The sequence below is a fragment of the Passer montanus genome, unplaced genomic scaffold (genome assembly GCF_014805655.1).
Source record: "Passer montanus isolate IOZ18808 unplaced genomic scaffold, ASM1480565v1 scaffold14, whole genome shotgun sequence".
In the NCBI taxonomy this organism is placed as follows: Eukaryota; Metazoa; Chordata; class Aves; order Passeriformes; family Passeridae; genus Passer; species Passer montanus.
Genome location: NW_024360941.1, coordinates 12,972,353 through 12,999,416, shown reverse-complemented (window position 1 = coordinate 12,999,416; position 27,064 = coordinate 12,972,353). Strand labels below are relative to the sequence as shown.

Here is a 27,064-nt window from a genome sequence, read left to right as displayed (position 1 = left end):
ATCACAAGACTGAAAGGGAAAATAGGGGTGAAATATCTTTCACATCACCCCCTAGTTGGTCCAGAAATGTCTGTTACAAAGTGATGGATGCATGACAACTGTCAACAACATAAAATATTTGGAAAGCACCATACAGGTGCTTTTCCTTATAATGTTCAGGGAAGAATCGCTCAGGACTAAACTCCTCCAGGTCAGGGAAAATCTTGGTAGGGCACAAGTTATAACAGGAGTATTTGTACCATTCAATACTTGATACCCTTCGCCTAAGAGAAAAGGGAAAGGAAGGATCAAAACAGCAAATGGGTGGCTGTCTACAACTGCTTTACCATAAAATAGAGAAAAACCCTACCCTTTACCTGGAAAACTTTCTCAGTACTCTCTCCTGACGATATTCCAGCACCCATCCCAGCCACCTCTAGCTACTTAAAACCCCAGAGTGGCCACGTGGCATTCCTATCTCAATTTCTTCAATCTTGATAAGGAGGAATGGAAAACTCACCAAACTCCTTGTCCAGTTCTCTGTGAATCTTCTTCTAGGCTTCAGGATTACATCCAAGTAAGCATAAGGCTATTGCAAGGGTGTGCAGAGATGAAGTTAGAAAAGCACAACCACAGTTCAAATGGAAATTTGTCAGAGATGTCAAAAACTACAAGAGCTCTTCAAGTACTATCATGGCTTAGACCATGATGAAGTACCATGCATACACTTCATCCCAGTGGAACAGAGTAGAGTATCAGAAAAAAAACTAAAACCCATGGGTTGAGATAAGAAAAGTTTAATGATTGAAATATAATAAAGTAAAATGAAAACAGGGAAAGAAGAGAAAAGAACAAAACCTAATAAACACAAGCAATTACACAAAACAATTCCTTACCACCCACTGACCTTAGTCCACCCCTAAACAGCAATAGGTCCCTCCCAGCCACCCCCCCCAGTTCATGTACTGAGCAAGGCCTTCTGTGGTATGGAATATCCCTTTGACCAGTTGGGGTCAGCTGTCCTGGCCAGGCTCTTTCACAGCTTCATGTGGAACCTTTCACTGGCAGGGCATGGAGCACTGAAAATCTTTGATGCTGGGCAAACACAACTTAGCAAGAACTGAAATATTAGGGTGTAATAAACGTTTTTCTCATACCAATTTAAAACACACCACTGTGCCAGGTACTAGGATGAAAATAAATTCTGTGCCAGGTGAAACCAGGACAGGTATGTAAACAAGCAGAAACAAAGTATTTTCCTGCTGTTTAACAGGAGAGATGAATTAGTCACCAAGGCTGAAAAGGCAGAGGTACTCAACACTTTCTTCACCTTTGTCCTTCCATCAGCACCAGGCCTTTGGAAAAAAATCCTGTCTGATGCAAACACAGATCCACTATCTGTGAAGGAAGGGTTGATGTGTGAACTATTACAGGAGCTTGACCTCTACACACTGATGTGCTCTGACAGTATCCAACAAAGGAAAGCTGGCCAATATAGCTGAGGCCACTCTCCATAATTTTCGAGATGTGGAATTTGGAGGACATCCAAGAAGACTAAAGGAAGGCTGATGTCACTCCTGTCTACAAGGACTTCAGAGAGGACCCAGAAAACTACAGGCCCATCTATCTAACTTCAGTCCCTGGGAAACCTATGGAACAAATTTTCCTGGGAGCTGTTAGAAGTCAAATGGAGCTCATGATTAGGAAAAGCCAGCACAGATTGACAAAGGACAAATTTTGCTTGACAAACCTGATTGCCTCTTACAACAAATGAACCTGCTTGGCTGATGTGGGGTCTGCAGTGAACATTGTCTACCTGGATATCTCCAAGGCTTTTGATATGGTTTCCCATGGCCTCCTCCTACAGATATGTGTATGTGATGGTGTGGATGTGTGATCCATGCAGTGGGTTGGAAATTGGCTGACCTTGTAGGTGGTGGTAAATTGCTCCCTCTCACCCTGGCAACTGCCTCAAGTGGAGTCCCCCAGGGAATGATACTGGGCCCAAGGCTGTTTAGTACCTTCCTCAGTGGTTTGGATTATGGGATCAAGTGTACCCAGATGAAGTTTGTCAGTGATACCAAACTGACTGAGGCAGTGGACACTTTGGAAGGGAGAGCCAGCCTGCAGGACAACCTGGACAGGATGGAAAATTAGGCAAACAAGACCATTAGGATGTTCAATAAGGACAAATATAAGGTTCTGCACATGGAAAAACATAATCCAGGTGAGCAGCACAGGTTGGGGATCTACCTGGCTAGGGAACAGCTCTATGGAAAAGGACCTGAGGGTGCTGGTGGACAAGCAGTTCAGTGTGAGTGAACAGTTTGTTGCTGCAGCAAAGAAAGCCAATACAAGACTTGGCTGCATCAATGACAGGAGAGATAAAGTAACTATGGCATTCTAACCAGTTCTGGTCAGGCCACATATGAATATTGTGTTCAGTTTTGGTCCCTGCTATACAAGAAAGATGTGACAGGGTAGAGAAGGTGACATAAAGGGCAACAAAGATGACCAAATCACTGGGTAGCCTGTCACGTGAAGGCTGCGAAAACTGGATTTGTCCAGCTTGGAGAAAATAAGCTTAAGCACACCTTATCATTGTGTTCCTGTATTTAAAGGGTGTCTGCTAAGAAGATGGAGATTCCCGGTTCATAAGGAGTCTTATGGAAAAGTGAGGAGTGATATGTGCAAGTTACACCTGGGAAGATACCAACTGGATACAAGAGAAAACTTTTCACTATGAGAATAATCAGCCTTTGGAATAATCTCTCCATTATGTGCCAAGTGGTGGATTCCCCAGCATTGGAGACTTAAGATTCAGCTGGGCCATCTCACCCAGACTGCTTTCACCAACAAAGATTGGACCAGATGATCCTTGAGGTCACTTCCAACCTGGAATGAGTCTATAATGGTTATCAGGATGTAAGATGACCAGTGATTGTCAGGTGCCCAAAGGCTGACCAAAAGGGAGAAGTGTTAAAATACTTCTGATAGACAGCAAACATCCCTCTTCCTATCTCTTGTCACCTGATAGCAATTCATTGCTGCCCTAGTAATTAGCAATTCTTTCTTTTTAAGCTGCAGAAGCTTGTTGTTCTGCTCTTCTCTTCATTTGCGCAAGAAATCTCAAAAAGTGGGAATGGCCTTACAGCTTGTCAGCATGTGGTTCATTTGCTCAGCATCTATAAAGGCCTGGCTTGGCAGGGAAAACATTATTTGCTGTAAACAAGTTTATCCCAGCAGTTCCCGCAGTTACTGATGATTAGAACAGCAATAAATGAGATTTCGAAAGAATTAAAGAAAGAAAAAAAGGCTGGTACAGATAATACTTGTAAGAGATAAAATAGTATCATAATATAATAATAAGCAGACAGACTGAAAAATGGAGAAATGTTAAAACAGCAGTTAAAGAGGAAGTACTGCAAACTTCTGTTTAGAAGTATAAATTTTCTATATGACTAATATTTAGATAGACTAGAACATCTTTAATGAAACAAAAAAAGTGGGAACAGTACCCCTTATGTTCTAAACAGATCTGATTTGATAGGTTGAAAAACAATTTCTTAGGAAAGGCACAGAAAGGAGGAATGCCTGAGAAGAAAGCGCACAGTCTCTTGATACTGCAAACAGAGCAGACACCTCAACCATTTATTTCCTTTTGCTATATTTTTTAATCTAAGCTCTGGTCAAGTAATTTTAAAAGAAGGTAATGCAGGCATCCTGAGGATTGCAAGGCTCAGCAGACACCAGCATATGCACACCTTCTTTGTTACACAAGATACTAAGTGGCAAATTTGGTGCTTCAGTCTTTCAGTCAGTGCAGGGAGTTTCTGTTTCTTCCTAAAACAGGTTAAGAAGCGATCTGAAATCTCTTCTTTGAGGTTGGAGGATTTCTCTGAAAGGATCTGGAGTAATTCTGTGAACCTGGAAAATAAAAATGTCACTAATTGTTGTAGTTTCTGAAAGACACTCCAAGATTATATAAGAGTTACTTCCACCAATGTGCTCAGATCAATATTTGCTAACCTGCCCTTATTCTTACATCACCTGTTATATAATTTCGTCAATGATATAATTATTTAAACTCAAGGAACTTCCAAACAAGTAAAGATTAATTATAAGAAACCAAATACACCAGGAACCTAGCTAGTCACCTTTACTGTAAAAATGAAACAAAATGAGCTACAGAGGATTGCTCTCTTTTTGAGGTTGTAAATTCAAGACAGAGATGCAGATCAATACTAATTTGTTTTTTATGAGAGCTTTATATTTTTTTTAAATGCACATTTTCAAATCTACTTTTTCTACACAAAAAAAGTTTATTAATTTCAGACCTAAAATAAAATTTGTCATTAGAAGTTCACAAGTGCAACTGTGTTACTACTATAGCAGCTGCAAAAATATCTGACCTGTACACCACATACTCTTGCTATAGTTGTAAATATGTCAAAATACTAAAAAAAAAAAAAAAAAAAGATGAGATGATGAGACTGAATCCTTTTCCTCTTCCTTTTCCTGTCATAACAAGAAAAAGAAGATTCACAGGATTCCTACCCATAAGAGTTAGGACTACCTCAGAACAAGTGAGAAAAAATTTCAAAACCAAACTCAAAAGATCCTGCCAAGAAAACCTGTTGCTTTTTTATGCTGAGATAGCTCTCCCTAAGCACTATACTTTTTGATAATATGATGGGTTAATAAGTTTTGTTGGCCTTTTACCTTTTAAGTCATTCTCCTTTGCCTACCTGTTATCAAAAATCCTTGACCAGTCCTTCTGTGGTTAGCACAATCCACGGGAGTCAGTGACTTCTTCTGAGGTGTGTCTCTCTGTAAAAAGGAAAGATACACTTATCTATGGAAAGAGGCCAATTATGGTTTTTATGATCTAGTCCAGCAGACTGGATCCTACCAAAGTGCAAAGCTCAAAACAGCACTAAAACTGCACAATTCTAGCACACACACCACCTCAAAAACAGAAAAAAAAATATTCATACAACAGTCCCACACCCTCCCCAAAACTTTCAGTATCCTCCTCTCTACAGGTAGCAGGAATCCCTGTACATCAGAAGTCAGGAGAGACTCAGAAATGAGACTTTCTGTAAACCAACAGCAGGCATGAAAGAAAACCTCTTTCCTTTTTCCATGTCTCCACTTACACTGTAACATACCCTGAATGTATGAGTTGTGTTGGGTCTTGAAAATTGAACAGTAACAGGTCTTTCTCTGAGTGGCCTTTGCTCTGTCCTGCCAGCTACTGCACTTGACACTCTGCTATGGGTATATCGTTCTTGATGCTGAGAGAATTAAAAAGAGCATTAAGAGAATGCAGCAATTGAGTAAGTTAATTTTTTTTTTCTGTTGACATACAAAAGTTCACAAGAAGATAAGAAAAATATGTTTTCAATAACCAAAAGCACCAATTTAAGTGTTTGCTGTTTTTTAAACAGATGCAAGACTGTTTCTATGTTGGCATATCAATATATCAACATGCTGATTTACTTTCATTCTGGTGATTTCAAAACTGGCCAATATAAGATCTGTCTTTTTTTCAGTTGTTAGCTTTTTCTACTTCAGTCAGCATAGTTTTCTAATTCTTACAACCTAACATTAGTGAATAAACTACTAAAAAGAGCTATTTAAATCCAGATGCATAGAAGAGCAAGGTTATTACCTTGTCATCTTGTTGGCTGGTTGTTTTTAGCTTTTTTTTGTTCTAACCAGATTTTTCTGTTGTCAGACAAGTCTTTCCACTATGATCTGTCTGTGACCTAAGGTTTTGAACTGCCTTTTCTTGCATTGTAATTGCACCCCAATGTAACACACTTTAGCATGTTAAATCTATGTATTAAATATAAACCAACCCAAGATGTAAAATTACTCACTTCAGCCAGTGACATATCATAATTTATTTCTAAATAGCTTGAAGTTCTTCACTGGTTAAATAATGAACACAACTTACAGGGCTCTGTTGCATTTGAGGTACTGAAACATGTTCAACAGCTTCGGAGTTTATTGGTGGTAACTTGTTCCGCTTTGCAGGTGCACGAGCAGAAGATAAACTGCTGCCAACCCTACAGAATTTTAAAGGTTCCTCTTTTAGGAGCATTCACATTACAGACTTCTTCATTGAAGTAATATGAAATAATTAAGTAGTACATTTCTTTATAAAGCTCAGCTACAGAAAGTAACAGCACCTAATACAGCAATAAAGAAGTAGAACAAATGCCTTTCTTAAAAAATATCATGGCTCTGCTTGCTTTCTTCTTCCCTCTAAATTCTAAAATTAATAGTAAATCATGTGTTAGTTCTCAAGTATTTTGCAAAATCCTTCCGTGGTGAAATTTCAGTGAAGTTCTGAGAAAAGAAAATAATAAAATGAAAAACTCACAATTTTGTCCCTTTACGGATTTCATCATTGTGCATATTAGGAACTTCTGAGCAGGGCTGGTCAGAGGTCAGAGAAGGTAACCTTGCTACTTTCCTAGAGGATGCCAGTAGAGCCGGAGATGCTGAAAGAATACTGTTATCAGAAATTCTCCCCAACCTAGCATGTGCTGAATTTGGAGTGCTGGAGGCACTGGTATGCTGTTTGTCTTCTTGCTCATTCCTAGGGAAAGAGAAAGAAATAAGGAATTAGGATCAAGAAAAACAAGGGTTTAACAGTTCATCATTTCTACCTCTGCAAATTACTATCATATCAGTGATCACAAGATCACACCAGATCACTGCCTTTTTAATAGTTATTTCTCTAATTGCAAAAAAATTTTTACCTTATGTGAATTATGTCATATTTTTAAAATGTCAATGTCACCTACTGCGTTTTTTCTGCTATGGCAGCATGCCTCTGTTGGAGCGGTTTTGCTTGAATTGTCATCACACCACTCAGATCACTACAGAAGTTGCTGGAGAAACGGTAAACCTATTAAGAGCAACAACTATGTGTTAACCTTTACTTTTTTAGAAGGAAGATCTCAAAAAGCACATATTTAAGAGGTATTTTACTTGTTTTTTACAAAAGTTCCTTTTAAGATGCTTCAGTACAATTCTCAGGAGTACACGGGGCAACTATGCTTTTTTCTTTTGCTTATCTTCAACATATTTTTATAAACACAATTTGTGTAATTTAGTTACTGAATTGCAACTCAATTTACAATATAAATTTCAGTTGAAGCCAAAGATTGAGTCTTCAAACATTTCATTTTCCCTCAGCACAGGAGCATGATTTACCAAGGCATTTACCTCTCCTGGCTGCTGAGACTGCTACAGAACAAAGCACACCTATGGGCAGAACCAAGACTGCTGTGCTATCTTTCCTGTGTTCCTTATCTCACTGTTTAGCAAGCATGGAAAAAGAGCTGATGGAAGAAAATTAAGTCGCTTGAACTCAGTAGTGAAAGACAGGAGAAAAAAAAAACACAAACAGAAGCAGTGGCTGAAAAAGGAAACAAATGTGCAATACACTAATCAGGAGACAGGTGGAGGAGACAGCAAGCAGGACAAAATAGGACATTTTATCAATACAAGCATGAGCTTCTACAAAGACAGGTAAGGCCTGGTGCCAGCATGCTAGTGGACGTACTGCAGAATCCCCTTTCACATGAGGCAAAGAAAAAGAGAGGGAATGGGAGAGTCTGAAACTCGCAGTGTTGTGAGAAAAGCACTTTAAGTTGCAACTTCACATCCCAGTTTGTCTTTTTAATTCTACCATGAAGAAATTACTGGATCGCAATAAAAGCACAATTAATTTTTAAGGACAGAATAGAATTTAACAAGACTTTGTAAATCAATGGCAGCAATACCTTAGTGATAAATTGTACCTTTAAGAACCACCAAAGAAAAACAAGTGACAATAAACAAAAAATGAACATTGAATTAAACTTCATTTTAAATCAGATGACTTCAAGTACCCCTAATTGGTGTAAAGAGAAAAAAAGAGGAAATAAAGAAAATTAGCCTTTTCAAGTTTTGATCAAGATTGCCCAAGGTTTGAAGAAAAAAAGAACATTTGACAAAAAGGTTTGTTTTATTTTTACCTGCGATGAAACCGAATGAGCCCCAAAAGATACAGTTTGTGCTTCAGAGCCTCTGGAAAGAGGAATGGTCCCAGCATCTGCTGTAATATGAATGACTGGCAAATGTGGCAGTTTTGCTGTAACAGTTTTCAGTTTTTCTATTTGTTGGTCACACTCTGCACAACAGCAAAAAAAGTAGAGGGAATAGGAAAGATTTTCTATGTTTACCAGCCGTCATTTCTTGGGGTTCACATAATATTACACAGTAAATAAAGACTTGCACATAGCCTTATGTTTCCATGCTATTTAAAAATCTAACATAAATTATGGGTTTTTGAAAGCATTTCCATTTGTCTATGCTTTCTCTGACACTGACATACAAGCTGGACTATACAGGTAGATTTGGAGGTGGTTGTTTAAGAAAATACAGCTAAGATCTTTGAAATGCTGTCTAAAAATCCCCAGAGCTTTTCCTTTCTAAGTAGCAAAAAAATTAAATATATATATATATATATAAAATAAAAGTCTGTTGATACCAGCCTCATCTCACAGCAGCTATACCCCGGTTCATTTTGGGTATATGCAATGATCTTATTTCTATTATAAACCCAAATTATTTTCCTTCCTAGTTTAAATACTAGCTATATGACCTTCAAAAGTAAATAAAAAGGCAAACCTATCATAATACTGCTAAATGATCCTCCCTAAACTATAATACTAATACAGAGAGCTAAACAATCCACCTGCAGTGTCAAAAGAACTTTTAAATTACAGAAAAACCTGAAATGTTAAATTCTGGTACTGTAAACATTCAGAGAAATTTTGCAATTTCTTATTTTGTTGTATTCTTTATTTGAGATTGAGTGTACCGTACATTAGAGGTAACTTCCAAGACCCACCCTCAGGTATTCTTCTGTTACTTCTGTCCTTTTAAAATACATTGAAAGAACTGAAATTCCCCTCAGCCTCCAGAGACAACACATGCACACTAAATAGGTTTTCACTTGTACTTATTTTTCCTAGCTTTTCCTTTTTCTCACTACAGTCTGTTACAATGAAAACATAAAATAAAATTACATGCATCACCTCTTCTTCATCCTGTAGTCAAGTCATGAACTCCTGCACATCAGCAAGACTGTCTACCTCACTTTAACATTCTGACTACCCAAGGGTTCTTTCTATTGCTTTCTATTTCTAAAGCTTAAACAATGAGGACTAGGACACTCTGATTCCTAGATCAGATTCCTAGATTCCAGATCACATGGTCAGTGATCCCCTGACTAATCATGACTAACAGCATCAAACTGCATCTTCAAGCCAGTGATTAATATTTTTCTTTTTTTAAACATGCTCTCTTGCAATGAAGCCATTTCAATTAGTATTTTTCTTTTTACACTTTTCATACACAACTCCCTGAAAATTAGGAAGTTTTATTTTTGCTGCACACACATGCACCTTTCTCGTGCCAAGGTGTTACATTTATTACAGCTCTATGACACTGGCTATCTTAACTAAAGCTTGGAATATTTGCTTAATTTAAGTGGATAGGGAAGGATGACTTTTCTGAATTAGATTCAACAAATACTGTATTTTCAAATGAAAATATCAAATACCTGGGATACTAGTTTCCCAATTTTTTTTAATCAGTTCCTCCAATATTCCAATGACACTGCTCCAGATATGATCAAACACTTCAGAAGCCACAGCATCTTTGATACAGGCATTGGGAGAAACAGGGGGAATGCCACGCTTACACCTCTTCTCAGAAAGACGCATTTTCTTTTGTTCCCAAATCTCATCCTCACTAATAAAGGAAACAGATTCAAAAGAATTCCCATGGGAATTGATTCCCCCACCCCTACCCCCTCCTTCAATAGAGAAACATACATATAGAAGAAAAGGCAGTCAGCTGGAGATAACCAAAAAACTCAAACTCAAATTCACCTAAGGGAAGAGAACTTATCAAACACATATACTGATTTCTTTTTCATTTGCCTGCCATTGAAAAATTTAAAAATCCCATTAGGGCATTACAACAGAAAGATCTGCAGGTCTAGGAAAAAGTTTTATATGTGGCTAAATCCTTGAGACTAAATCCTATGCTTTTTATAATAACAGAGGCAACAACATCTGTTGTATTTCTCAAGTGGACTCTCACATGAAAATTTCTTTCTCAGCGTACCCTGTGTACCTGCACACATCGGTAATTTCCACCATTGATCAAAGATGAAACAATTTTAAAGGATTTCTGCAGTATGACAATAATAGCAGAGCCCATAGCCTTACACATAGCTTCTTCCTATGCGCTAAAGTAAAAAGAGCTACGCTTTTTAATTTTTTTTTTCTGTTTCTATGGAAATATGTTTTAGCAACATCTCCTAACTTGGTCTTCTAATGCACCCTCTCAGGAAGAATGTTTTAACTTTTTTCTTTTTTTAATTCCATTGTATTTTTTTCTAAGGCATGGAGGGGTTTTGGGTTTTTTTGAGATCAAAAAGATGCTTCCAAATTCCTACTGGCTTCTACTACCTCCCTTTCTCTTCTCTGTCACTTCTTCCTCAAGTCACACTGCATAATTCTTAACTGTATGTGAGGTGTGGCTGATTGGTGCAACTCACAAAATGACCAAACTATTCTCCTGTCTGGCTTTATAACACCTAATGTTTTAGTTATGAAGAACAAGGCATTTCAGAACTGAAGGAAACAAGAAGCATATGAAAGAGACAAAAGAGAGAAACATACTTCAGACAAGCCTCCCAAATTAAGTTTGCTTACTTATTAAAACAAAGAGAGAAAACTACTGAGAATATTCTTAAACCTAAATGCTTCTTAAAAAGGCAGCAATCCCAGCCTTCTCTTTCAAAAAGAGCAATGAAAGGGTCTCTGTCTGAAAGGTTCCTCAGGTTTTCAGAACAACCATGTCTTTGTTCTGAGTGCACATAAGGCCTTAGCACAAAAAGCTGTGCTTTGTGCCCAATGAGTCCTACCAAAGCTTTCCCCTTTTACAGGTCTTTTAGAAAACAGCACATGATGATCTTTCATCCACCCAGTAGCCTAGCTGCTGGAACATTCAACTGGCTCACAGGAAACCTAGGCTACCCTGTCAAGAAGATGACTGAATGACTCTTCGCTCACAAGAGTGCTCTAAATGCAGGCTGTAACCTGCAGCTCTCCTCACCAAGCTGTTATACTCTGCACAGAAAGAGTTTAAGACTCATTAGGGCAGAGAATAACAGCACAAATAGTGTAATGACACTAAACAACCTAATGCTCAAGGCACTCACTTGGGGAGAAGGGATGCCTTCATTCCGCCCATCTCAAAATTAGATATTCATTTTACTGAATCTCCATGCATCAAATACCTCAAAACAACTAGTGGTTAAGACATTTCTCTGAAATGGGAGATGTGAGCTTTAAACCACTAGAAAGACAACATACCTAATCTTCCACATGCCCAGTGAGTGTTCTGACAACTGTGCTACTGAACAGAGGGACAGAAGGAACTATATCTTACACGGTTTAGGAACCCTGACTCAGTTCATCAATAATTTTTCATTACACTCTTCAAAAATACACATATCTGTTATTTACAGTTCCTTGTTGTCAAAGGCAAGATATTCCTCTATTTTTCCATCCTCATCGTAAATTTCTTCTTCCAGGAAGGAATACGTGGCTGAGTCTGAAGCAGAAACCCCAGTGGAACTTGCATCCAGTGCGGTATGTACTGGAGATACTGTTGGGATCAATTTAGAGCCTGAGATGCAGAGTCTGAAAAAAATATCAAGAAAATGAGAATTAAACATTCAAAAAAAGGAGAAAGTGCATATTTAACTATACTGACATGTTTAAGTAATACAAAAGTAATATTTGTACGTGTTTCTGAAGAGGGAAGACCAAAACAAAAAGTTTAAAAAATTAACATACTCTTTTGTATGACCAGTACATTCAAGGAGGCCAGGCACACACTTAGTATCTACACGGGCATCATTTCTGCTCTGAAAATGCTGAAAGCCTTCATCCTTTGGCACTAGAAGCTGCTTTCCTAGAACCCTGAATAAAAAAGGAGAGAACAAGCAGTGTCATAGATGGACATATGCAAATATCCAGAATACAAGCACATGCAAACAGTAGGCAATGCAAAATCACAACTTACATCTGCCTTGAGGGGCCAGAGCCTTGTGTATTAATATTGCCTGTTATTTAAGTCATTAAAATTAAGCTGATTTACACAAGATAAGATTCTAGTTTATAAATTTTAAGAGTAAATAGTAAAACTTGTTAGATTATTCTAAAGCCAGACAAAAGTAAACACACTTCCTTTCTTATGAAAAAACTCTGAGATACATTTAAAAATGGATGCAGAAAATAAATAACATCTGCTGTGACTTCATTCATCCAACTTCAAAAATGTTTACATGGAAAGTTAAGGCTACAGGTAAAGTTCAGAAAATGTGCAAACTCCAACATGCATAATGTAGAGAGGAAGAGAGAAAAGATGAAAGCAACTCTAATAAATATACACTAAATTATATAATAAAATAATTTCTGAACAACTTTGCCTGCAATCATTTTATTAATCAAAATACAGTGATGCTAAAGCACCACTGCCCAGATTTACTGACAGCTATGGCACAGCTCAGTCCCAGAGATATAGACCTGAATGCACAAGTGTTGCTGATGCCCAAACCATAAGAGGGTACCCCAAAAATTCAAATTAGAATGGTAACTGATTAAAACTACTACTAGCAAGAATTTCCTTACCTTATATGAGGAAATTGTTCAACCCAATCTGCACATTCTGCCTGCAGGTTCTCTGTTTGGGAGGTCACTTTTCCTTCAAACAGCATTTCATCAATCTCCCAAAATAACTGATGCACTCTCTGTGTGTTGGCTTTATCAAATTCCTATATATTATAAAGTTAATAGTTGTCAGCAAATATGCATGTATACTAAAATTTCCGTGATATTTAAAGAACAGAACAACATGAATCAACTTGGCTGAGTGTTGTTTTGATTTTTTAAGATTTTTTAAGTTTTTTGATGTTTGCATTCTTGTACCAAACTTTCTCACATTCTGTAAACAAGTTATTGTTTTACATTCTTTTATAGAAGAAAAAAAACTTAATAGACGGTTAGTTTGTCCAGTATCCCTGGAGAGGTGGCACTTTCACCCTCCAATCCACTCTCACCTTTAGAAATCTATAAATGTTGGAGTCAGAAAATAAACTTCCCTTTTTCCTGCCTTGAGAAGAGCAGCGTGTCTGCGTCATGTTATCTTGTGTCCTATAGCAACAGCTGAGTGTGTCAGAATGCATGTTCAGACTATGTATTTTGGACACAATTTATATTGCAATATATATATATATGCAAAACAGCTGAGTGTGTCAGAACGCATGTTCAGACTATGTATTTTGGACACAATTTATATACCACAATGCAAAGAAAACCCCAACAACCCAAAAAATCCCATATAGCTGGCCCAAACAATTGATTTAGCAAAAAACAACTACAAGACTGTATTTCTCTAAAATTAACATATAGAGCTGTCTAGAATTAGCCCATATTAAAAAAAAAAAAAAAAAAAAAGACAACCGTTATGAGTTGTTTAGCCTCCCAGCTTATTCCCTGTGCCAATGTGAAGAACACACACTGCATCTCTGGCACCCAGGGCACTCTGCTCTTTCACAAAATGCTCTTCTTCTTCCTTTCTATGTACAGCAGCTAAGAGGGCAAAGAGGGAGCACCTTATTCCTGTGTGACCTAGTCTAGGGCTTAGGATACAGCTGTCAGTGTGAGAAATACCCTTCCATACTTCTTCACTGAACCTACAACTCAGTGCAACTAGATAGTAGGTTAACATAAAAGCAAATGAAAATAGTACAGAAATGCCTGATTTTATCCAGTGATGCAGAGACAAGTACTTGACTGAGGGTTCCTCAGCTGGACACTGTTTGTAATGACATTTGCCACTGACATTAGATACTTTGATACACTAAAAAAACTAGTAAAACTCAAGACCCAAATTATGCTTGTTCACTTCCAGCTGAATGCCTCAAAGCACTTCAGGCCACAGAAGGGACCACACTGAAAAGGAATGAGAAAATAACTCTCACACAGGTTACTGTAATACCCAATGTCAGGCTTTCTCCTTGAAGGGCTGGCAGCCACAGACTGGGTCAGTACCCTAAAGGTTAGAGCATTATGCAAAAAGAATAGCAGAACTACCACTACCAGAAATGACAGTGGCAGCAATGGCAATGCTGCAACTTCCAGCCTGCACCCAGAATGCCTCAGAGGTCAGCCTTTGTAACAGTAGGACCTCTCTCTACATCATCTACAAAAAATAACTGAGTTCATGTAAGAGCTAAATATTTACCAAGACTGGGAAATTTATATGCATGTTCATGAATGTACTTCATAACTGAAAACCTTGAGAACAGTTCAATTAGACATTGCCTGCACTACAGGGTGTTTGAAAAGATATGTTTTATCATTCACTTGGACTCAGAAACCTAAGCCTACCTTCTTCAGTAAAACAGCCTTGTTTTCCCCAACCTTCATCATTTATCATTTGATTCCATTTTCCTTTGTTACACATTAGCTGCACCAATACCAACATGCAACCAAAATTATTTTTTAAAAATTCAATTAATACACTTATTCATTAGGCTAATATAGATGAGTTGCTGCATGTCCAACATCAGTAAAAACCCAATATTTCTACAATATTTAGAGAAAGGGTACTGTAAAAGTTTCTGTGACATACATCATCCCGCCAGGAGTAAACCGAACTTCTTTCAGTAGACAAACTAGTAGTATAGCTGTTTATAGACCAAGAATTATTCAGCTCCGTGGGTGTTGTGCAACCACTAGGTGAAAGTGATGAAAGTGTCTCACTGAAAAGAAGACAAATTAGAATGAAGAACAATTATTTTGTGTATAAACATATTTTAAATAAAGCAACCAATCAAGTAAATGGTGCAAGCAGTTATTTTAAAGTAGAGTGAATACATGCTCCTATTAATACTATTTACTGCCTTAAAGGCAATTCCTTCTAAACTATTAAGTTTTTGCATGCATATGGACCATTGCAACTGTATGGCACTCTAAAATATGCATATGTATGTGTGTATGTATTTGAATATAATTACATGCAGTATCTATATTTCCAGCTCAAACAATTATTTTGGTTTCTCCACATCAGCTAGTGATCACATGAAAAACAAATGAAAGATAACATAAGCTTTCTTTAGCTCTTTCACATTAGAAGCTTCTGCAAGAAAACTTTTACAAAACTAAGCACAAGATCTCTACAGATGTTTCAAATAGCACTGAGTTACCTGTCCCTATGCAGTGCTTTTTATGTTGCTAAATCTGGTGCACTTTAAAATTTGAGCCACGGCAACTCAAGCCCCTGAAGTTCTAGCTGGTGTCTGCCAGCTACCACCCATCCCAGGATGCAGGGAAGGCAGTGGTAATTGGATGTGCAGGCAAATCCTAACCACTGTCATCTGGAATAAAATTTCTAGAAAGTTAACTAGACTGCAACATTGGTGCACATGATTTCAATTTAATCATGAAGTCTGATTTCCTTTCCAGTCATAATCAGTGTCCTCTACTATGATCTTAAAATACTTAAATCCATATCACAAACCAGGAATAAAGTTCAAACCCTTTAAAGAGCAGGTTAGGTCAATTTGTATCCTGCACTATATCGTGCAATAGTTATTATCCATGAGAATGACTGGAAGAATTAGTGAAAACTAACTCCAATCTGTAGATATTTCCAATCTGGAAATATCTAAGTCAAAAGTAAATTAATTAAGTATTATTTCAGAAGTACATGTATACCAGGTATAATTGTCGATGGCTTCTTGAACATTTCTTGCAAAAACTGATGGAAGAGACACTCCACTTTTTCCAGAGAGACACCGATTTGGGGAACCTCTGGACAGTCCCTTCCTATAAAGACAGAAACATAAGATTCCATATTTTAAATAAAGTTAATTCACATCTCCATTGGAAGGGGGGTAAGGAGGGCAGAGGAAAGGAGAAAAGGAGGAAGACAACTACTCTGTTGAATTTTCCAATTTTTCAGTCCTATCCATCAAGACAAACATTTGCTTGAAACAAACAACTTTGTTTTAAAATAGCTTTTATTTGCCTTACTTACACAAAAGTATGTTTTAAAAAAATGTATTTTTACTTTGAGACTTGTTTTACTCCATTGGCATCTTCCTTGGATTTTGTATGAACTTTGCAAGAAGCACACACAAATGAATCAGCACCTCACTACTGCAACAAGAGAGCAAAGGCACAAACCAGTAACTGCCCATGCAACAGTTTAATGAAGGAATGTTTTTTCCATTGTTTGGGAGGGTGGGGCTTTTTGTTGGGGGTTTTTTGTTTGTTTTTTTAGATGGAAATTGTTTATAATTACACAACTGTCATAATTATGTATTACATTCAATGCATGAAGTTGGGTCATTAATATGCTAAACCCACCTCTTGAGAACATGCACAGATGTGTGAAAGTGCTCCTTGGAAGCACTTACAACAACTGATTGCTTCACTTATTTTCACGTCATAAAAGCCTCACAGCGGCATGACTGCATTGAAGCACATTTGTGAATAAATAACTATAAGAAAACAGTTCACAGGTCCAAGAATTTTCTTTATTTCTTTAGACAAGAACTGTAGATTGGCCCTGCAGCAGTAAGGATTGCTCTGTCTTCTTTCCATCCTTTCTGATATTTATCTTTCCATTACACATATAACAAAGACACATATGTCAAAATCTAACTCCCCACTCAAATGGACCACATCACACATCCTACTGTTATTTATGTCTTGGTTAAGAAAACAGCAAAACCTACCATAAGCTTGAGCTTCTCATCAGGGAAGACCTTAAATTTAAAATTCTTTGAGGCTGGTAAAACAGCAGTGGAACGCATTTCCATGTGTTTGCACTTCATATCCTATCTCTTCCCTAGGCATCTGCTTTTGGCAAGTAAGCACCAGGAGGCTCTATGAATATTCATAAAGTCCAGTCCCATGATTTGAGTTTCATTTTGTCCTAACACCAAGATCTATCTCCCAGGAAGTAACAGTGAGCTCACAGGCTATCTTCTACATGGAATGCTGTTTCCTTCTGTTCCCATTCATCCCTCTCTGTCTAACATTTACCATGTTATTTATTGCTCAGGCAGCCTTATAAGGTCTTTCAATTATTTTTTTTTCATAGCTGACCCTTGTTCTTAGTATTTTTCCACAGCTTAATACCACCACCAAGGTTTAACACTTCACTGCTCTTTACCTGCTCAAACTGCCCAGGTCGGATTCCCACGGAACACCACTGGAGCAGGAAACCACTTACTGTTACCTTCTGCTTACTAATACCCAAGCTAAACCTCGCCTGGCACAACCTCAGGCTGCGTCCTCTTGTCTTGATGTGAGGTGGAGCAAAGTAGTGTTTCTGCCACATTTTTCCACTGCATGTTGTTGTACCACGTCTCCTGACTCCTTGGATCACACACCATTAGACGTGCCGGGAAATTATTGCAATAAAATAAAACTATAGGAAAAACCCCTCCCAGCATATCTATAGCATCACTTCCCCTGCGCTGGCAAGGGAGCACCAGAAGCTGGAGCAGCTGCCGGCTGCTCACCGAAAGCTCCGCAGCGATGGGCATTACACGGGGACAACAACACCGCCGCAGCGCTCCCGCCGCCCCGGCAGGACGGCAGGCGGGCCGCGGACACCGCCCCGCCACGGGCCGCGACCCCCGGCCCCGCCGCCACACTCACCCGGGGACGCACCGCTCCGCCCGCACCGCTCCGCCCGCGGGCTCCCCGCGCCGCGCCCCGCCGCAAGGCCTCGCACCCTCCGGCGGTCCCCACGAAAGGCTAAAGGCTCAGCCTGGGCCGGAGCGGTGCAATCTCCACTCGCCTCGCAACACGCAGCCAAAGAACGCCGAGCTTGGTCTTTCTGGCCAGAGGAGGTTTCCCTTGCCTTCGTAAATGAACAAGGGTTATGCGATGCTGGCCAACTACATAAAGATTTTCCCTTTTTAGTTGAGTTCTCCTCGAACTATCCCTGTGCGCATCACCGATCTTTAGCACGGGTGCAGGGCAGAGCATAGACTGTCAGCTGCAGATTTACACAAGCTCCAGTAATCCACTAGCTCCATTCATCTCTAGCTCCAGGACATAAAAACTCTTGCATCTACATGTTTTATAGAAAGCTTCTCTTAAAGGAGGAAGCAGATATGCTCATAAGCAAAAAGAAAATACAAGAAAGAAAATAAAATAAAAATAAAGGCAGCATTAAATATGCTGAAAATAAAGACTGAAAAAGCAAGGCATATGAAGCCTCACCTTACAGGAAAACAAACAGCAGCATTTAAATGACATTTAAAGTTTCATAACCAAGCAAAATATTACTCACTAAGAAAGGCGTATAGAAAATGCCTACTATTTGTACTCTGATGATAAATTTTTTTTTTTTAACCTGTTCAGTAAGGAAAGTTACACATTCTTCAAAGCCCCATTCTTCCGTGTCAGTAAATCATTAAGAAACTGCATGTGTAATTACAACTTTCCTTGTCCTTAGCAATCATTCTTTCATAGGATCAGGTTTGTCCAACACTTTGGACACATGCACACACACAAAAATAGAGTCCTTTGTTAAGAAAAACTTATCCAAGCAGATGAAATCTAGAATAGCAAATTATGTCCTGGTTAAGAAAATGCAATTTTAACCTTCCACCTTCTCCTATATTTTCACAGTGGAGAGATTAAGAGCAAGAGTTAAATTTTGTGCAACCTTTTTGTCATTGCAGCAACAAGATTCAGCTAGTGATCATCCCCACACCTTACCACCACAAAACCCCACAATATCATTTGCATTTCTCTAAACCAAGCCCCTTCTTCCTTTCCAACCAACACAATGATAATTATATAGATAAATAATTGTGAAGGAGTATATTATTAGTACTAATACTACTTCCATCACTCTGATTTGGAACTGGAGAGAACTAACAAAGGGCATGCCAAAAGACATTCAACTAGAGGAGTTTAGAAAAGTCAATTAATAGATAAAAATGCTAACTTTATTATCTGTCACACATGCTATGAGACCTCTTTAACAGATGATTCAAAGTCTTTTGTAGCCACAGCCCCAACAGAAAATATTTATTATGCATTGCTCCCTTGCCAACAAGGTATAATATCCTAATTTCTAATTAAGCTGCTGCCTTGTTGTCTGAAATAATTAATTTTCTTAGATTTCACATCTTTACATGTTCTTTACTATTTTGGAAGCATGATTTGTAACAAATGTAAACATAATAACCACATCATGCTCTCACAACAAGACAAGTTTTATCTTTTAACCTGCCATTTACAGCTGGGGCAGTTAAACCTGGAGAAAAAGAGGGTTCAGGGGGACCTTATCACTCTCTACAACTACCTGAAAGGAGTTTGTAGCCAACTAGGGGTTTTCTCTCCTCCCAAGTAACAAGTGGCAGGATGAGCAGAAGTAGCCTCAAGTTGTGCCAGAGGAGGTTTAGATTGGATATTAAAAAAATATTGTACGCTGACAGGGTGGCCAAGCCTTGCAATAGGGTGGCCAAGCCTTGCAATAGGCTGCCCAGGATAGTGGTGGAATCACTAACCCTGGAAGTGTAGGTGTTGCACTTGGGGATACCATTTAATAGTGAACAGTCATCTGGTTGTTGGTCAATGAATGAAGTACTGACTGTATCTGAAGCATGAAAATACAAATATTTATCAGAGTCTTTCAACTGATAGTGTTTAATCATACAACCTGATTGGCCCTTTCCTCTTATAAAAATGTCACTTAGTGTCTTTGAAGCCATGTGTGGGTTACTGATACTTTGATGATCAAACTACCTTGGGAGCATTCGTACAGTTCAACTCTTGGTGAGTTTTTCCTGTGACTATCTTTCTGACCAAATTACCACAATTTGCCACAAAGCCAATTTTCTTCATGTGTTGCTAAAATTCTATTTGTAAATAAAAGCCTCACCTGGTTCAAAAAGTAGGTAGCATTGGAATGAAAGCATGAAAGTTTCTCTGTGCCTGCCTGCATCACCATCTACAGTTTGTCAGTCCTCTGTGGCTGCCTCCTGCACAGAGTGCTCACTGGGTACACTCAAAATCACCTCTTCTACCCAAGACCTGCTTCCCCTTAGGGTCAAGGTTTTCACTTGTTATTTCATCTGGAGTGAAGAAAACTAAAAAAGAAGTGAATGTAATTATTTTCTTAAATCACTAACACCAGTAAAAGCAGGCCATCATTTTTAATACAATCTCAATCTGTGTGCATACAACACAGCATCTCAGGCAGCTATTTGTAGTACATACACTTAAGTGCAATGCCTCCTATTAGACATTTTCATATTGAATCCTTGAAACAGATTTAAAGCTTTTCCAGCCATGATCTGCGCTGAGTTCTGTTCCTATCTTTATAAAACAAAGTAAGAAGAAACTGCTCCAATTTTTAAGACAGGCTTATTCATATATAGTAATTTTATTCCTCTGCAAATTTTAAAGTCTTTGTAATTTTGAAATGCATTCAAGATGACATGAGCTTGCAAGGTATATATAATTTTGATATATATGTCATTTTGATTCACTGTAAAAATGTAACTGCAAGTATAATTATTGGTTATAGGAAATATAAACAATTTCTGAGTGCAAGACACTATCAAAGTAAATCTCACTTTTTATTATAAATTATGAATCAACATTGAGAAAAACACTATCATCTTAATTAACTGCAATAATAAAGAATGCTAATTAGTGTCTTAGAGAAGGTGTTTTATTTCTTTGGATCTGATAGGAGGCATTTACTGCTGCAGGATCAAGTGTCTGAACAGACAGAGACAGAGTAACACCCTAACAAAACATGTGGAAGTGATCCACAAGTGTATTCCCTGTGTATTCTTTTTATGTAAATTTGGAAATCCAGTATTTTTTTTTTTAATCAGACTTCTTTGAGCAGCATAACATCATAGAGATTGGAACACATTTTCCCTTCTGTTCATTATCTCTGAAGAATATTGCACATATAATCAATCACTGAGAATAGGTGCAGAACTTTATCTTCTCAGAATTTAAAAAACAAAACCCAAAAATAATCTGAAATGTGACAGTTCTATAGCACAGAGTGAAGCAATGCAATTGTGGGGACACCTGAGTCTGCATATGCTCAGGCATACTAAATATTTTTCTCCTTCCTCTTTAACCACAAACACCCCTGGCTTGAGATGTCAAGATGTGTTATCCTATTGCTAAATTATTATGTAGCCAAACAGATCTGAGGACCTGAGAGTTTTCCTCTCTTCTCACTATAGTGTGACTTCCATGGTGGTGTACTGGAAGAAAGGCACTACTGAAAAACAAAGTAACGATCCTTTATTCATTCCACAACCACAACTCCTTTCCTAAAAACCAGAGAGAGAGATGGAGCAATAAAATGCAAATAAAAAACAAGCAATTGCACAATACCACTGGTCACCACCTGTGTGGAATATCCCTTTGGCAGTTCAGGCCAGCTGTCCTGGCCATGCTCCCTTACCGCTTTTTGTGCGGTTCCTCACTGGCAGAGCCTGGCACACTGAAAAGTCCTTGACTTGGGGCAAGCACTGCCTAGCAACAACCAAACATCAGTGTGTTACCAACATCATTCTCATGCTGCTTCAAAAACACAGTATCTACTCAGGAGGCAGAAGTCATCAGAATAAGGATGTAAAAACTATCACATGCCAACCTATGAACATTATGAACGAGTGTTTTCATAAGAAGTGAAGGACTCAAAACAGCACAGAAATCCTCACACTGATATCTATATAGTGTACATACATGCAAAAGTACACATTCACACCACATAAAACTTTTCCAACTTTTCACTGTAGCAACAGTGATAAAAGACTGACTGATTCAGTCCCAAGCATTTTGTGAGACAAGAAATCTCTACTTCCTTTAGCATTTGAGAAAACTGACAGGAATAATCTCACCACTGAAAAGACCAGAAATTTTCACCAAACTACTGCACTATAGAAGAATCTTCTCCCTTACCAAATATATTGATTTAAAAAAATGTCCATTATGGGCCCTGAACTTAACTAAAAGCATGACCCCCATGAACAATGCATGCCAGAGTCTACATTAGTGAACAATTAGAAAGAAATAGTCCCCTAACTCACAAAATTTTAGGGGAGTTCATGACAGTTAAGAGTAACAACAAAGACTGAGGGTCCTTCCTCTTCTTTTTATGGTTGACTTAATAATCCTGGTTTTTGAGCACTGGATCAGAAATAAAATGTCTGGTTGTAAGTATATGATCTTAGTTTCCAACAAACAACGGAAAGCCATGAAGATGATCAGAGATCCAGAACACCTCTCCTATGAGGACAGGCTGAGAGTACAGGGATTGTTCAGCCTGGAGAAGAAAAGGGGAGACCTTAGAGAAGGCTTCTACTATCTAAAGGAGGCCTGCAGGACAGCTGCAGAGAGATGTTTTACAAAGACATGTAATGGTAGGACAAGGGAGAAAAGCTTTAAACTGAAAGAGGGCAGGTTTCAAATAGAAGAAATTCTTTACTTTGACGGTGGTGAGGCACTGGAGCAGGTTGCCCAGGCAAGTTATGGATGACCCATCCCTCAAAGCATTCAAGACCAGACTGGACAGGGCTTTGAGCAATCTGATCTAGCAGAAGGTGCCCCTACCCATGGCAGGGGGATTGGAACTAGATGATCTTTAAGGTCCCTTGCAACCCAAACCATTGTTGGAAGTCCATAACATTTTCCAAAAACTGAGGTTTATATACAATATTACTACAAGTTAGTAATTGTTTTTAGTGGCATCCATCTAGAGAGTGTAGATGAATGTGTAATACCATGTGAAATTAAAATTTACTTCTGAGTTCTTGTACACCTAATTGCAATGAAAAAATAGACCGCAGCAAACCACCACATTACTATACTTACTCTTTAAATCAGTACAATAAGGGAAGTGACCAGCTTGGTAACACCACAATACCCCATCTAGGTTAGTGTGCATTACAGTGTGAAAGAGATGTATAGCTTTTAGTGGGTAAAACAGGAGACAGGGAATCAGAGTTCCCACCCTCTTCTGCAGCTCATTAGGTCATTTATACCCACATTTTCAAAGTTAGTAATTAGTAATTTTGAAACCCAAAGCTTGAGCCTCAAGAAATAAAAATTGACAAAAGATAATGATATTTGTACATCACAGATAAAGCTACACTTCTCATACCAAGTTCACAAACATTTTTTCCATGTGTCAGAACCATTCTGAAAATAGGGAGCAGCAAAATTAGTTTCTACAAAATATTACCCACCCCTAAACAACATAATTTAAGCTTTGCTCAATTTAGATTAGGTAGGGGTTGTTATCTCATCTCACCGACCTGTTGCAACATGTTAGGATAGCAGTAATAATGTTTCTTTAAAAAGGAATCTGTGTATCTCGGTACATTAACATATTGCTGTAAGTGTAGCATAAAGCATCTTCATATTCTCTCAAGAAATATCATGGTCTTTTTTAGCGGAATATATTTTCTTTCAAATAAGAGTAAAACCTGTGATTTTCTTTATCCATTATGAAGAAAAAGATTTATTCATAGTAAATGCTTCTTCAATTTGGTTAAAAGAACAGGAAGTTGCTATGTAAATAAACAGTAAATGTTAAATCTCACAAAGTACTGCCATAGTTTAGCCCTATACACTATTAGGACAAGTAGTTGGTAGTTGTGGAAATCAGAAAATTTAGCGTATCTAAGAAAGATAGAAAGAAATCAGTGCCCGATTTTCACTATTTTGCACTATCCATGTACTGTCATTGCTATCAGCTTGTCTGTACTTAAGAAAAAAATATTAAGACATAAAATGGGTCCTTTCCTTTATTAACTCACCATAGATTGCTATCAATGAAAATACACTGGCCATTGATGTCTTCTAAATCATTTTAAACAGCAATAAAACTTGTAACGAAGGAACTTTATTTCCATAAGCAAAAGCTTATTGTGTATAACTATCAATAATATATTAATCATATTCTGTAATTCACAGATTCTAATCTCAACTCCAAACAAGGATTGCTAAGGTTTTCAATATTTAATTAAGATGCTTCTTCTAAAAGCTTAAGTGAAACCACCTAATTAAAAAAATGCTAATGTGGAGATATAGACTTTCCTTGTCAAAGCGATGTATCTTTTTCCTTCTTCTACGTCTTTCTGGTTTGGTTTTGGCTTTTTGAAGACAGACAATACCTTATCAGTATAACCTTTATTGCTATTAATAAAATATTTGAAATGACACCATGCATACAGAAGTTTAAGTTAGGGGATAATTAAGTGATATCAATTAGAAGTGGTTCAATAGCAAGTCAAAATGAGTATTTTGCTGGACACAATCAGTTTTAAAATAATAGGGTTTATTCTTCATCCCAATACAATCAGTTTTAAGAGTGGGTTCCATTCTTCAATTTTTTTAATGATAAAAGCCATAGACATTTTACTTGGCTTTATTTTTGATACTGAAAAAAGAAGTAGCTAGAGGGAAATTACAGGGACATAACACTGATTTGTTCTGGCATTGCTTATATAAAGCACCAAACATCTTATAAATAGAGCTCTGCTACTACACATAAAACCAGATTAACCTCCCTATTCATAAAAGGCTACTATTTTACACAAATACAGTAAAAGGTTAAGCCTGAAAGAGCTTACGCTATATTCTGAAACAAAATAAAAAGCTCTAGATTGGAGCAGGGGGAAATAAAAGAAGTACATCAGGGAGGATCTGTGCTCCGACTTTAAATATTATGCTACATGGAAACGGAACTTAAAGCAGAGGTTCCAAAATCCATCTGAAAATTAAAGTGTACTAAAAGAGATTCCAGTCCTTTAGAGTTAAAAATTTAAATATACATTCATTCCTATAAACACCTAACAAAACATTACTGTTCTTCTGATTGTCAGTTGTAAAGATTAGCACAGTTTAGTACTACAGAAGCAGTAATTACAGATGTCCACAAAATATATACATTAGCTTCCGCTTTTGGTTGTTGGTTTTGTTTTTTGGGGGTTTTTTTGTAATAGTATGAAAAATTCCACCAATACAGTAATGCAACTGTTGCTCACTTCTATAAACTCTTCTGTTTTAAATACCCTAAGAAACCACTTCAGTATACCTTTGTTGTAGCAAAATATCACCAAATGGAAGCACAGAAATTTACCAGACTTCTTTTATATACAGCAAACCCTAAGCGTTTCGAGGTGAGGCTTGAAAATTAAACACAGAAGCGTCCAAACCAAGTTTCACACCTGTTATTGACACTTCAGAAGCCCACTAGGCAGTGACTGAAATGTCTGCTTTGATGCGCAGCAGCAGCTTCGGGACAGAACTCGATACAAGTCACACACCTACGTGAGGGACCTTTACGATACTCACTCAAGCTCAGCGTGCCCTGCGCGCCCTCTGCACCTCGGCTTCTCCCCCTGCGCCTCCCGCGGTGGGGACGGGACAATTTTCCTCCTCGCGGCGCCGCACACAGCCCGTGCGAGCCACCGCTCCTGCCCGTGGTGATGCGCTTCCCTGCCTGTGGCATACTGCCGGGGGAAGGCAAACCCTGCCCACGGAGCTGTTCGGTACCTCTCAGGACACCCAGAGGCAGAAAAAGCCACCCGCCGGACGGGGGTCGCGGGCTGGGGGCCGGCGGGGAGCGGCGCAGCCTGGAGAGAAGGGCGCCCGCCCTCAGGGCCGCCACCTTCATGGCAGGCAGGGACGGGAGCCCCTTCCCGGCGCCGCAAGCCCTGTCGAGGGGCCGGCGGCCTCCGGCAGGAGCTGCCCGCTGCCTGCGGCCCGGCAGGCGTTGCTAAGCGAAACAAAGCCCGGCGGGCACGCACCGCCCTGGGCGGGGAGCTCCGCGCCGGCGGAAGGCCCGGCAGCAGCCCGGGCAGCCTGCGCACCTGCGGGCACCGGGCGGCGAGCCGGGCAAACAGAGCGTGCGATTTCCCCTCCAGTTAGAATCCCGTCTAATATTACGGGGCAAAAACGAACCCACCTGCCAGGGCAGCAGGGCCCTCTTCACGCATCTGTGCGGAGGAAAGGCTTAACCAGAAGTGGGGAGTGAGAGCGACCGAAGCCAGCCCATCTTTATCACCATGCCAGGCAGACACAGAAGGGAGCTGTCTGGAAGCAACAGCTTTTAAAGGCGCTCCCGGCCATCCTGGGCAGTTTGGAGAGCAGTGGAAGGTGACAGTGGCACAAGCCCGCCGCACACAGCCCGTGCGAGCCACCGCTCCTGCCCGTGAAGATGCGCTTCCCTGCCTGTGGCATACTGCCGGGGGAAGGCAAACCCTGCCCACGGAGCTGTTCGGTACCTCTCAGGACACCCAGAGGCAGAAAAAGCCAAGTGGACGAAGCCACGGGAGTGAGGGGCGCACACCTCCCCCGTACCCCCGGGTGTGCGGGGCGCTCACTCACGCGGGAAGCCCTGGGCTGCCGGCCGCCTCGTCGCCCTCGGCCGCCGCCTCCTCCCCGATGTCGGGCAGGGTGATGAGCAGCCCCTTGGCCGCCGCCCGCCCCCCGGGCTCCTTGTCCGTCTCGCTGGGCGCCGGGCGCGGGGTATAATTAACTTTGCCCTAGCTTTCCAACACTGGCTTATCTTCCTGGCTGAAGAGAAATATGAACACACTATTTCAACAGTGTCAGGGCCAAAGTGGCACACCAGCAGCAGTTTGGGAACACTGTAATGCTTAGTACTATGGACAAGGCAAACATTGTGCCAGCTCAGAACACGACAGGTCGTGTGGCCCTTGGAGTGCCCAAAAAAAACAACACAGGCTGAAAGTTAGACCAGTTGCTTTATACATATGAGCCCCAGGATCACACATCAAGCAACTAGTTGTACTGTTGATTTTAAGTTGTCAGCTGCTGGTCCACAAGAACCAACGGTAGAAAGTGAGGAATTTTATCCCTGCCTTGTCTTCTTAGCACATCAAGGAGTACAATGAGCT

At 39.3% G+C, this 27,064-nt stretch overlaps 1 protein-coding gene across 2 annotated transcripts; it reads right to left on the bottom strand.

Annotated features, from left to right (window-relative positions):
- Nucleotides 1-760: 760 nt before the first annotated feature.
- On the bottom strand, nt 761-26,654 carry FAM149A (family with sequence similarity 149 member A). Of its 2 annotated transcripts, none has more exons than XM_039700246.1 (14): nt 26,532-26,654; nt 15,846-15,956; nt 14,761-14,890; nt 12,756-12,898; nt 11,919-12,044; nt 11,586-11,762; nt 9,608-9,798; nt 8,016-8,170; nt 6,798-6,901; nt 6,371-6,589; nt 5,942-6,053; nt 5,151-5,276; nt 4,728-4,809; nt 761-3,906 (listed from the first exon to the last, which is right to left on the bottom strand). In XM_039700246.1, the coding sequence occupies exons 4-14, from the start codon at nt 12,839-12,841 to the stop codon at nt 3,833-3,835; spliced, it is 1,452 nt and encodes a 483-aa protein (XP_039556180.1). In that variant the 5' UTR covers nt 12,842-12,898; nt 14,761-14,890; nt 15,846-15,956; nt 26,532-26,654; the 3' UTR covers nt 761-3,832. The 2 variants fall into 2 exon arrangements, with proteins under 2 accessions (XP_039556180.1, XP_039556179.1); XM_039700245.1 differs by lacking the exon at nt 26,532-26,654 and adding an exon at nt 26,110-26,264.
- Between the last annotated feature and the right edge of the window lie 410 nt (nt 26,655-27,064).